Below are 13,973 nucleotides of genomic sequence, written 5' to 3' on the forward strand. Positions count from 1 at the left end.
GCCCATGCCATGGGACATAGTTCTTTCATGGCTATCTATGACACTTTTTCCTAGAAATTTTGTCCTGTTTTACCAGAATTCTTATCAGTTATTTTAAATATTCATTGCTTGTCATTATGGGCTGTCTATAAATTGACATTCATGCACATCATTTCAATAACCAGCAGAATCAGAAACACGTGGTAATGAAGGAGTTGTAAAGAAGTGTTACTGCTCTATGTGGCCATTTTATACTCTACAAAACCTTTTATTTTTCACCCTGCAGTGGATTTTGTAGCTGTGCTAGTGCTTTGTTTCTGAATTGCTTCTAGACTTTCATATCCTTTTCTGGACAAGTATTCTTCTGGTTGTGACAGGATTTAATTTCTCATTAGAAGATACTAGAAACAAGTGTTTCAGATTTGGTTGTTATGCTGAGTTCTGTCTGCTTAAAATTCTTCAAATTCAGTGACAGCTGTTTTATATACATACCTATAGATCAGTATTGATACCGCATAACCACTTTCTGCCCAATCATCTTGTGGAAAGTAAATTGAATTCAAATGAAGATGTTATATTCGTCCAGAAAATTTGTTTTAGCAGGTAAGTACCAGCTAACATCTTTTTTACTTTAACATATATTAAAGATGTAACGGTTTGTGTCCTTGAATTTGGGACTATAGTGTAATCCGGTTCTGAAAATATCAAAATCAAAAATAATTTTGTTATAGTACTTTCTTTGTTTCTCTTGCCTTTCTGACATAAGGATATGCCAGAGCTATGTTTTTTGTATATACAGTGCAAGCCTGAAGTAGCTTTAATCTGGCTTGTAGACTTTCCAGTAGCAATGTTATTTCTATATCAAAAGTTTGGCACAAGCTTTTTAAGTTTGCATAGGACCCTTTGCATTTTTTGACAGTGAATTGAATGCACGTTGGATTCACTGTTATAGTTAGTCTTGTTCTGTAGTTAAAACTAGCTGTAGATGTGATAATAGTCACACCTTCAATTGCAGTGAGCAAATCCCTTAAATCTTTGGGTTTGTTTTGTTTCCTTTATGTGCGCTGATCATGGTAATTATTTAATAAAAATCTTAACCATCCTTGAGAGTTGCATTTTCATATAGCTAAGCAGTAATAATTTTCTAAATCAATTAGAAAAACAGCTTATTTTCAGAGCTTGAAATATACTGGTGACCTTTTTAAATATTTGAATCACTATTACTATAATAAAGAATTAAAAGGAAAATCCACACAAATACCAAAACAATGGAAAAAACAAAGCAAAATATTTCAGGACTGATATTTATAAAGATCAGGGTAGTATCTTTTTTTTTTTTACCTCCAATAGCATGATGAAGACAGGACTATATTTTTTCATTCTGAATAAAACTGAAAATGAGATGTAGCTACTTAACACATACCGTATCCATAGAGTCTATTTATTCAGGCTGAATTCCACATGGGCCATGGATAATCTTTTTCCCAAATGTTTACTAGTGTCTGCTTTTAACAAGTGCCATGCAGTATAAACTGAAGGAACCATAAAGAAAAGGGGCATAATAAAATTAAGCCTCGCTTTTCAACAATGTCTAAATTGAGATCAAGAAGTGAAATTTTTGAATGGGTCAGATTAAGGAATTTTTTGTAAAGGACATGAATCACGTGGATCTTAAAGGGGAGGTGGAGGGCAGGGGTGGGAACGATATCTAGGACTAAAAAATGAGATATGCAAGGAAGTTTTAAGATCTGGTTTTGAAACTAATGCTTTTAACTGACATAAAAAGAAATCCAGATTAATTTCACAGTTTTGCTGAAGTTATCTTATTGAACTTGTAGCCACTCTATGCCATGCACAGTTTAGGAAATTGGGATAATACTACTGCTTTTGTGTTTTTTCCTACCTTGCTTAGGCTGTACAGTTATTCAGGATGAACTGATAATTTTTGTTCACGTGTGCAGTTTCCAATACTGACAAATCTAATTTTGGATGTAGTTTTTAAGTCCTGTCTTAATAAAATTGGAGACAATACTGAGTGCTGTGTTCAAGCACTTACGTGCAATGTTTTTCACACTTGCAAAAACATTCTATGTTGTTATCACAGAGGTACTATTTTAGTAATAATTTCTGTTGGTGTTTGCTTGGTTCTAATTATGAATTTAGATACCTATTTCAAACTTTACGTCAGTTTCCTGTAAAAGTAACATCAACAAACCCATGTCACATTTTTGAGTAGCAGAACAATTTAAAAGATTACTTATTTTGAAAATATTGTCTTATCCACTCAAATTCCCAAACACTTTAAGATGTAATTTTTGTCCCTTTGAAGTAAATAAAAAACTGTAATCTCCGAGTAGGTGTAAGCATGTCTGGTTGGACAACTGTTTTCTGGTTTACTGTTTCCACAAAACCATGACAGAAACCTTACTGAGTCTGTTACTACAGTTCTATGTTCTGTTCTCCAATGATATCTTTCTTTCCCTCCCCTTCTCTTTTGTCCTTCCCTCATGGCCAGCTGCCAAAACTCTAGGTTCCTGAAGATCTATTTGAAACCTTGCTCTTCTCTGCTCATCTTGTCTCTGTGAACTCCTTACATAGCTACAGGAGAAAGACCTTTAACCAGCAGTTAAATCATATATGATATTCAGTGCTTAAGGCAATGAAATGGGAGAAACTGTAGGATTTTAAGATGTAATAATAGTAGGGGCAATAGTGAAACAAATACAGTCCTGTACACATTCCTGTACTTGTTTAAATCAGCAGATTTCTTGTTAGAAGGTGAATTTATCATGTGACAGTTGACAGCTTATTTATGTATATTGCATGTTATGGGTTTGTAAACTTTTCTTTCAGGTTATTTCTTAGTAATATCTGAAGAATCACACTAAGATTTCAAAGATATCAAAGCATAGAAGCAATTCAGAATCAAACCTCCACTAAAGGCATGATGGGTTTTAGAAATTTAACCCAGAAAACCACAAGCCGTACTACTCAAAGCTATCTTAGTAGATACATCAAGCCTGTGTGAAGTTTTTCTTTGCTCACTACTTGAAAAGGTACAATGAAAACAAGCCCTCATGCTTCAAAAGCATTTCTTGTGGTACTTGAAGCATGACAGTTTGGAACAACAGACTGCTTGCTGGATAGGTTGAAGTCAGCTTGACTACCAGGCTCTAAGACTTGGTATCTAGTGGTACATGAGTGGACGGCAGCGAAGATGGCTTTGTTTATGGGCAGTTGAAAGCGCCATAAGGGGCAGTCTGGCAGCAGGCTACAGATGCTTAAGAGCAGCTACAAGCATGACCTGGTGGCCAACCTACATGTGAGGGGGAAAAAAAAGACAAATCAACCCTGTCCTCCGAAAAACCAGCCAACCAAACAGCCTGCTTAGGATTTCAGCTAGAGAGGTTCAGGTTGAACATGAGGAAAAACATCTTACATTGGAGTTTAATATGCCACTGGAGCAAGTTAGCCAAAGACACCATGGAGTTTCCATCCGTGCAAGTTTGGGAGTTGACAAGAAAATGCCAGTCCTCATATGTGTGACCTGCTGTGGTGCAAACAGGAATAATAACACAACCAAGAGCTTGGACTGGAGGTCCCACAGATCTTTTCAGAGCAGCATTTGTATGATTTTGGATGTTTTTGCACCAATACCCACTTTACATGTGAACAATATCAAGCTGGGTTATTTGCCTTCTGTTTTTTGCCAGTAACAGACTATTTTCCAGTTTTTCCTTTGTACCTGGAAAAAGAGTTAAATTTTGCTGCTACATTCAGATAATAGCTATGAAGTGCCTGGAGGCAAGTGAACCAGAGACAGAGGATAGAAAGAAGTATTCTCATATTCCTTTAGTTATTACTTCTGAAAGTAGGTTTGCTGCTTTTCAGAAGTTTGGAAAAAATACCATATTATGTTACATTTCAAAGGGCTTCTTTTACAAAGTCTGTTTCTGTACATAGTGCGGAGGGTTGTAGAAATTGCATGGGATTGTTGCAGGAAATCCTTGCAAATAATGATAATAAAAGAATGCATCCCTTTGAAGTTCTATGGTAATGAACAAATAATCATCTTTTGTTGCTGAGTTTTAAGGCAGAGGACTTGCACATACTGCATTACTGTATATCAGAAAGAGCTCTAATCTTAATCTGTAAATATTTAGAGTTGAATTTTCTTTATTTGAACCTGGCATTGTTTTTGAAGCATTGATAGCCTTATATAGCTCTTACTGAAAGCCTAGAAGTTGTTTCTCATAATTGAAGGCTTCAGAATGAAATAAACAAGATTATCTATGAGCAATCCATGAGTGGTAGAACTCTGATCTTGCCCTATTTACAGAAGAAATTATTATGTGAAATCAGTGTAAGATTAACAAAAGCACTTTAAAAATTGGTATTACCAGTGCTACACCTCTGAAGGAAACTTGCCTTCAGAGTAGCACCCAGGGGCCAAGGCTGTTTCTCCACTCCTTGGTGCTCCAGAACTGTATCCGATTTGTCCAAGTTTTACCCGTGACCCCCACCAAAATGTAGTGATTACAATGTACTTGGAAGAGGTATTTGCTATATTTTAGAAGTGTCAGCACTGATCTTTGTGAAATGTATTGTGCCCATGGGGGAAGAGGCCTACTTTGAAGTAGACAGGAATGAGCTTGTCTTGTTGGTGGGTTTAATTTCAGTTTACAGTGGCATCTGCTGATCTCTTGGTGATACCGTGGTTTTTCATCTGTGTTACCATTGCAATGAAGGGGTTAGGCACTGCCATGCATTCAGAATGTCTGGAATCTTGTAATTTTCATGTGCAGGCTGTCTACACTGGTATGTAAATCTGGTGATAGCATCTTGCACCGCATCAAAGACTACTATGGCAACTCATTCTTCAGTGTCGGGCCCTGTGATGCTCATACAGTCTTTCCCCAATAAGTGTAACCATGCCACATCTCTGGGTCAGCTTAGGTGTTTTCTCCATCTAGTGTGCCTCATTTCTAGAACCTTCTCCTTCAGGTGATCTCTGCTCTCTTTTTGAAGAAGCTATTTTCAGAAGCCCCTGTCTGTCCCACTTCGCTCATGCAGTGGTGCTGCGCTCAGGCTAAGCTAGTGCCTCACCTGCCTCAGCCCTCTTCTGGAATGATGCTTCTGAGTTGATCTGTGCTGTATGAAAAATTATGATCAATGAGATGTTAATATCAAGGCAAACAGGTCAGAGCAGTGAGGACTGATATGTATAGCTTTGGTCAGCTTTACACAGCTGACCACTGTAAGTCTGGATGAACTTGTTACTCCTTCTTAAGTGTAACCAGAATTGACTTAATCCTAAAATAAAGCCAGAAATTGTAAAGTAATTCCAGAAAAGAACCAGAAACTGTAGTCTCAACTTAGTTACATTCAGGTGTCTGTGCTCTTCACACAGGTTACTCAAAATACTCAGAACATGCATGAGCTCAATAGGAGAACACTTGTTTTTTGCAGTGTGGTGGTACCATTTATTTATGTAGAATGAGTGAAAACGTATATTGCAGCTTATCTGAAGACAAATAACAAGCCTCATTCTCCAGTGACAGCAATTACTTTCCTTTGTGGTCATACAAAATAATTCTTTTGCAAAAGAAATTCCACTGTGTGAGAGCAAATATTTGAAATGGAGCAAGTGATATGTATGAGAATTTGATATGTTCTTGGAACAATGCTGTGTAAGAGACATTTTTCCTTTGCAAACAGAGGAGCTGGAGATACTGGGGATGCTTCAAGTCCTGTTCACTAATTTACAGTATGCCTTTTTGTTCCTTTGCCTCTCTTTAGTGGCTTCTCATTTGATATGTCTGGACTACTTACAGACCTTAATTGCGCTGAAGTGGTTGTCATTGTCCTGATGATATAAAAAAAAGAAATACGTGGTGAAATATAACATGATTTGTAATCCTATATGTGCTTTTTCAAGACAAAAAGTATCACTGAATATAGTGTCATCAATTAAACAATGTTCCTTTGCATACTAAAGAAATAGCACTCTGGCATACTAATCTCTGGGAAAGTCACTTCTATTATTGTTGGCTGCTGCATTTAATACGGAGCTCTCTCCTGGCATGCTATGCACTATAAAAAAAATAAAATAAAAAAAAAAAATGCTTGTGACTTAGCTAACAAAAAAATCAGCACCTAGGGAAGCATCTAAATTAAGAATCTCTTGTACATCTTTTGTGCTTTTCTTCTTATTACTGCTTGCTGTTCTCCCTTGTGCATCTGCAAGGCTGTCAGTCCTCTGTAACTGTGTGTGAATACTGGCAAAACCATGCTCCTTCAGGTTTATGTAAGCAGCAATTCATGTAAAGGAAAAGTTTCCATTTTCATACCACAAGTAGAAGGCATGGGTCCATCAGAATAGAAGGCAAAAATCTGTCAGGCTTTAAATTACAGTTAAGTATAGATTAATTCCTTTGAAATTGCAATGCTGTTTGTATAGCTTTCTTTTCTTGCACTACATTCATTTAGCTGTCAGCCTTTATATGTTACTATAATAAGGTACGATTACAGTGCATGTTTTCATTGTAGACTGAAGCACAGACTTTTTACATAGTTTCAAATGTATTTTCATCACCATGCTGCTTATATAACAAACAAAAATGAAGTAACTAACTGACAAAACTAATTGCCAAAAAGAAAATAAAGTGAATTACTCCCCAGTACAAAACTATACATGTATTTAGTTACTAGGGTTATTAATTAGGTAACTGAGGATTGCTACGGTTTACTGAGTGCAGCGTCAAACTTGACTATATACAGATTTTTAGAAAAGGTCAAAGATAGTAGAAGTCTTGTGCTATAGCATGAAGATTTTTATTTTTTTTTTCCTTTGATGTGCTTATGGAATTAAATTTTGTCATTTAGAGATCTCATCATTTTCTGTCATGATGTTGAAAAATATTCAACTTAGATCCGTGCCTCCTGTTTGCAGCTCAGTCTTCCATACAGACTGATTCCAGCTGCTGAATATGAATTCCTGGGAATGCTGGGCACTTGGCAATGAGGTTGTTTGAGTTATTGTGAAGAGAGTTGTGTCCCTGACAGTCACGGTGGCCAATCACCAAAGGAGTCCTTTCCTTTTGGCAATTCCTCACACTTGTGAATTCATCACCAAAGAAACTGTTTTAGTGCTTCTGTGTGCTTTAAAGTCAAATGTAGTCAGTGTATTTCTTCTGAGTTCATTTACTGCCACATAAAACATTTATTTTTACATGTATCTTGTAGTCTAAAAAAGCTGAAGAATTCTGAGGGATGCCCTCTGTAGGAAATTGTCAGTAAATGTCTTATTTCATATACTTGTATACTTCCAAATAGCTTATCCCTGACACACTCCTGTGTCAGGCTAATGTTGTGCCAGTACATCCCTCAGCATGGTTGCAGCCATCATAATCCTTGTCACTGGACCCAGTAAATGTAGAAGTCTCTTCTAATGAGAGGCAAATTTATACCAGCCCTTTTGTGTGGTAGGTGTGTGGTGTGAGCAGCCCTGCCCTTGTACCTTCAAGTGATTTCTCTGCACTTCCCAGTAACAATGAACTGGAGCCATCAGCAGCCTGCATGATTTGGCTGCTGGACTTCTGTGAGGGCTCCAGTCTTGCATTTATGTGTCGGAGTTGAAGGAACCATACAGTCACATTTCTCTTACCTCCACTTGAACATGTGTTGTTTTCTGACCAACAGTTGGAGCTTGGGTTTGATTAATTTTGTTGTTTTTGCAAACCAAACTTTATCTCTTAATCTGCTTTTACTGAATAGATTTTCCTGACAAAATGAATTAAAAAGCAAACAGAACAAAGGGACTTTTTCTATGTATGTTATACACTTTAGGAAGAGGGGAAGAAATACAGTATTGATGTGTTTGTTTTCTCTCTTTACTACAGGAGTGCAGGATCCTCAGCATGAGAAGATAATAACTGTGACTTCTAATGGAAGTATTCACAGCCCCAAGTTCCCACACACATACCCACGCAATACTGTGCTAGTGTGGAGATTAGTAGCAGTAGATGAAAATGTGTGGATACAGCTTACCTTTGATGAAAGATTTGGGCTTGAGGACCCAGAAGATGACATTTGCAAGTAAGTTACTTTTGCTTTAACTTACAAAATATCATAAAGAAGATTTGGGGGATGGAACAAGAGTATTGCTCAGGTTTTGCAAAAATGTTTCACCTGCATATCAATATATTTATAAAAGCACATCTCTAATGTATTAGCTACTGATTTTCTTTTGCAGTGCTAGGAAAGCATTTCATGCTTGAAATATCATTTGAATGTCATATCCTGCTTTGATGTGTTCCTGGGGAGGTATTTCACACCAGTTTTTCCTTTCCAAGTAGGTTTTTTTTTTGCTTTATTTTTTCCCTCTGTTTTAGATTTTATTTTTTTTTTACTACTCTGTATGTTTGCTACTTGCTTTCAGTTTTTCTAATTAATTAATCTTCATTTGTTTGTATATTTCATATCTATTTTATTATTATTAATTTATTATTTTTTTTCAAGTTTGGGTTTCTTAGAGGTTACTTTTGAGCTTATTCTTATTTTGGGAGTCATGGATCGTAACAGATGGGCAGATATCTTCTTTGTAATTCTGAGGAGAGTAATTGTCAAGGCCATGTCAAATATAATAAAGCATATGTTTGCTCAGATGAGTGCACTCCCTTTTTAAATGAAAACTTAGCTTGCTTTTTCTTTTCTTTGCATGTGGCAGAGTGAAGTGAAGTGAAAGAAAATCCAGGTAGGGTGACTCATTCATCCACTTGCAAAGCAAAAAGTAAGATAAGTTAAAATATTTTTAATCTTGTGACTCGAATAGTATTTTAGTGGGAGTACATTTATTTTAAGTAAACAAGGAGATGAATACAAAAGCGCTAGTCAAATTAAAAAGCAGTATTAAGCCACTCATAATCTTCACCCACTCATAATCTTATCATGCTCATATTTGTGCATGTATACCAGGCAGCTGGATGTTTGCAAATCCTGGTATGTGCACTTTTGAGGACACATTAGTCTTTTTAACTTTGAAGATACAACCCTCTGAAAAAGAAATGTTGTTGTTTTTGACAAAGAAAATGTTCCTATATGGTTTAACTTCAGTAACAATGTAAGTAAAGGAAGGGAATATGTATCTTTTTTATGTGAAGTGAGTACAAACAGTTGACAAGTTAAGGAAATGAAAGCATTTAACTTTTGCAGAGTTTAGCTGCGTAAAGCAATTCTACACAGGCCAGTTAAATTATTATCATAATAATCTCTGTACAAGTAATGTCGTGTTTCTTAGGTCTTGTTCTTACTAAAATGATTTCATCTTCTTTCTCCTTTCTGTAAAAAAGCTGAGGGCTTTTGTTGCCTCCATTCTATTTATGACTCTGTTCTGTTTCTGCCATCTTGAAGGTCACAAATCCATATTGTTGTTGGAAAAGTAATCGATAGTTTCTCAAGACCAAATTTATATGACAAAGAACAGAATAAAATATAGAATCATAGAAAACTTAGAGTTGGAAGGAACCTCTGAAGGCCATCTAGTCCAACACTCCTGTGAGGAACAGGGATACCACAGCTCCATCAGGCTGCCCTGATCCAACCTGGCCTTGAAAGTCTCCAGAGACAGGGCATCAACCATATCACTTAGAAACCTGTTCCAGTACCTCCCCATCCTCACTGTAAATAACTTTTTTTTCCTTATATCTGACCTAAATCTCCCCACTTTGAGCTTGAAACTCAACCCTTTTTTTCTCACCACAGACCCTGCAAAGGAGTGTATTCCCTTCTTTCCTGTAGCTCCCCTTTGGATACTGACAGGCTGCAATCAGGTGACCTCGCAGCCTTCTCTTTCCCAGGCTGAACAGCCCCAGCTCTCTCAGCCAGTCCTCATAGGAGAGATGTTCTATTCCAAGGATCAATTTGTCTGCATCTGTTACTAGAAGCCAACATCTGGCTGGCTTGGCCATATTTGGATTTCTCCAGAGTCAGTTCTGACACTTCACTTCTTGTCCAGAAGGATTTTAACTGGTACTGAAGGTACCAGTTTAGCCTCCCTTTTAAATAGTTTCCTGAATCTGAATCTCATTATCCTGCACAGCTCTTTTCCATTCCATTTTTACCTGCAGTTCAACTCAGAAAATGTACTAACAAATTACTTACATTACAGCAAATTCTATGCTCATGCCATCAGAACCCAGTCTTAACTGGAAGCATAATAACTTCCATAATTTTAATTAATTTTAATTAATTAATTTAAAATACTCATCCAGGGTAAAGAACAGTTGTTGGCTTTTTTCCCTTTGAAAAAATTTAACTATGAGGAAGTTTTTTTGTTTGTTTTTGCTTGTTTTTAAAAGAGACATCTGATATTTTTCCCCACACAGTCTTTGAAAATATTCAGTAACAAAGTTTTATGATAAACTCCTCCAATCATGAAGATACAGACTTAGCTTTCTTCATTGAAGAACAGGTGTTACAGTTGCCAATGATAAGCAGTCTGATGTTTTGAGCTGGTCATACACTGCAGCAATAAATAATAAGTCTTTCCTATAATAGTAAAGTGTGCCAAACTCACTCTCTTGCTGTGCACTGAATTGCTATAGTTGTTCATTTTGGTGGTGGTGGCAGCTGTTTGTTCTAATTATCAGATGATTTCAATTTGTTTGAATTTTATTATATATACTAAATCACAGAAATGTGCTATGAATCCAAAGTGCAATTACTGTAGATAAAATTATATGGATTAAAATACACAAGTGGAATGTGGAACTGAATGAATGTTGAATACTCTGTGGCACTTGACACTCATCTTCATTTTAGGAAGGCTACATTCATTTACAAGTCTCTTCAGTCCTCTGGTGATGTGAAGTATGAACTGTAGTCTGTTGTATAGGCTTTTCTTTGTTTTTATGTGAAGCTTTTAGCAGCTGCATATGTGAATCTGTTGTTGCAGTTATGTAAGTGAAGCATTTGGATAAAACCTGTGAGTAGTACAGTGACTGTTTTTGACCGTCCTCACATTAAACTAAATATTTAAGTTTTAATTCTAGGAATGTTCTTCCTCCAGGGGTACTTAGAATGATGCTTTAAGATACAGAGGCACAGGCAGCTCTCTTTTCCCTAATGTTTCTGTGTGCTATTCTTCTTCACTTCAGATCTTTTGATTGAACTGTGCCCAAGCTGTTCCCTTCCATTCAGGGAACATCAAAGTTCTTTGGCTCCAGGAAACCATATCCAAACTGCTTAAACAGTCCTATGTTCCTAATGAAAGTATCATTAGCAAAGTGTTGACAAGAATTAAAAATCTTGAAGTTTCAGCTCAGTTTGACAAGGCTGAAACAAGTATATTAAGGAGAAACGTAGAGACACTGTCTGTATTCAGTATCTTTGAAGAAGGAAAATATTTGCATAGCTGTTTCTTTGACATAAATTATGTCAAATGCGTGCTATCTGGTAGTGAGTTATGGCAAGCAGAATACAAAGGCCAAACATTTTGTTACATGATTTTCTAAAGGGAGCTTTTCATGTAATATAAGACCTAATGGAGCATATGGACCTTCCTTTCTTTTAATTACTACAAAACTCTCCATCTAACATGTGGAGTTAAATACAGATGCACAGCTGCAGCTGCATGGTGTTTAAGTAAAAAGATGATAGATATTTCACTTCTGTTTGGCCTGTGTCACAGTAGCACCTTACTGCATCAACAGAGCATGTGCAGGAAAGAGCAGATTTAGGATCTTTCTGTACTGCAGCCTGCAGAGGAAAAAACCCATTCATATAGTTGTTTTTCTTTTGCCTCCTGTGTGTTATAGAGACAATATTATTGCATGTACTAAGAACATGCTATCAAAAATTCAGAAAGAAACATAATTTCTTGACATTTGATGAGCTTTCCTTGCTGCCTGGCAGTCTTGAACACTTCTGATGGAGGCATTAAAGGCCAGGCTGGATAGGGCTGTGAGCAACGTGGTCTAGATGGAGGCGTCCCTACCTACAGCAGAGGGTTGAAACTAGGTGATCTTAAAGGGTCCTTCCAACACAAACTATTCTATGATTCTATGACTTTATGTTTTGAAGAAAAACAGAGCATTTTTCTCCATCAGTAACTGTATCTTTTTCCATCAGTCTGGTTTAGGCTCACTTCTGAAATTAAATACTAGGAAAATTTATCTCCATTCCTAATTGTACAACTATGGTGTTCCTTCTATTTATTTATTTACTTTAGAAAGATGTTTCTTTTGAATATTCCATGATTTCAGAAAATTCATCTCTTTGATTCCCAAATGTTGATTTGTACTGTAACTCATCCTTGAGCTGGTCCTATCCTGCTCTTTAACTGCTGTCAGCAGTTGGTTCTGGCAGAGGCATGTCCTGTGTCCAGGAGAGGCTGCAGTCAGTGGAAGCTCAGCCTTTCATAGTCTAGAGTTAAACCTCTTCTAAGCTCCTGCTGTGATTAAACTCTGCGGTGCAATTACCAGTGTATGCTCAAAGTAGATGGTTTTGTGAAAAGGAGAGGATCATAATTAACTTCATGGCAGAAGACAAAAATATTACCCAATTTGTATTCTGAATTTGGCTTCTAAATATAAGCATTCAGTTTAGGTTCTCTACTGTGTATTAAAAGTTGTTTAATACCACTTATTTGATAATAAGTTTGTAAATGTGACAAAGCAGATATTGCAGTAAAAGAAGATAAAACTTCAGTAGTAGAGTTGTTGCCAAGACTACTCTTTAACACTTTTCTTAAGCTTCTAAAAAGACTAAACTCCATTCTGTTTAAATGGTTTATAGCTGCGAAATTGTACTCTGTAAACAAATCAAAGTTCAACACAAGACAGGAAAATGGAGCAAGGTGCTTCCATGGTCTGAATAGAGGATAGCAAAGCCTGCAGAGTGATGAGGAGCACATGCTACTCAAACTTAGGGACTGTTGTGGAAATCTTGCCTACCAACATTTTTCCTCCTTTAAAGTAAATCCAGCATTCATTTTTAATATCTGCTATTACCAGTGGATGCGATAATAGATCCTATTTCAAGGGTAATTTAAAATCAATTTTCACAGCTCTGATGAATGGTAGGAGAGTGATTGCTGCTGAGTGGGTAGTTGTCATAATCCCTTACTCTTTATTCACACCAGAGACTATCACCAATTGATTTAGAAAACATTTTAGACTCCTTAATATTCCTTCTTGGTCCTCTCAATCTCAAGCAAGCTGTTTGAATGAAGTAAACTGTGTCTGTAGTATCAAAATATTTTTGTAAATAATCCTAATACTAGCTTGTTGCTTCTAAAATCGTTTCATGTTACCCTAGTTTTCATTCTGAAAATGAGTGTGGCACGGCTAGGTCTTTCTTGTCTCTGGGATAATTTGGGAACAGCTACTGCTAATGGAGTTCTCTGCTTCTTCCCAAGTGCTTGTTAAAATGTAGGAGTAAATGAGGACTGGGGTAGGGGGCACCAGTGCATGCTGTGAGCTATGGCCACCTGAGCTGAGGTGTGTAGGCTCACCGTGCAGCCACTGCACTTGTCAGCATGCATCTCTCATGTACCTGATGTCCAGAGAAATGCCAGCACTAAAGGCAGACCCATCAGTGGAACCTGTAGTTTCTGTGTATGCTCTCTTAGTGTTCATTTACACACAGCAGGCACTCCCTCCCTGTTGTTTTTTCTGGATACTGAAGGGCTAAGTACAGTTATGTCAGGAGGCTTGCTGTCAATTTTACAAGTAGCTTTCCCCTGCTTAGAGCCATGAAGATGGTGAAGGATCTTGAGGGTGAGATTCATGAGTCACTTGGTTTGTTCAGAGGAGAGGCAGGCTGACAGGAGACCTCATGGCTGCTGACAGGCAGTGGCCATATTCCCAGGCTGCCAGAGTTCAGGAAGCATCTGAACAATGCTTTCAATCTTGTGGTCTGATTTTTGGGTTATCGGGATATCTGGAAAGGTGCAATTAGAAGAAAGACTGGAAAAAGCAGGATTACTTATCCTG

The 13,973-nt window shown here is 37.1% G+C and overlaps 1 protein-coding gene across 1 annotated transcript in view; it reads left to right on the plus strand.

Annotated features, from left to right (window-relative positions):
• PDGFC (platelet derived growth factor C) overlaps positions 1–13,973 on the plus strand; it is a 100,836-nt gene that overhangs the window by 48,954 nt on the left and 37,909 nt on the right. Inside the window, exon 2 of the mRNA XM_015860984.2 lies at positions 7,881–8,076. Coding sequence (XP_015716470.1) covers positions 7,881–8,076 — 196 coding nt within the window. The remainder of the gene's footprint in view (positions 1–7,880; positions 8,077–13,973) is intronic.

Source organism: Coturnix japonica, chromosome 4 (genome assembly GCF_001577835.2).
Source record: "Coturnix japonica isolate 7356 chromosome 4, Coturnix japonica 2.1, whole genome shotgun sequence".
Lineage (NCBI taxonomy): Eukaryota > Metazoa > Chordata > Aves > Galliformes > Phasianidae > Coturnix > Coturnix japonica.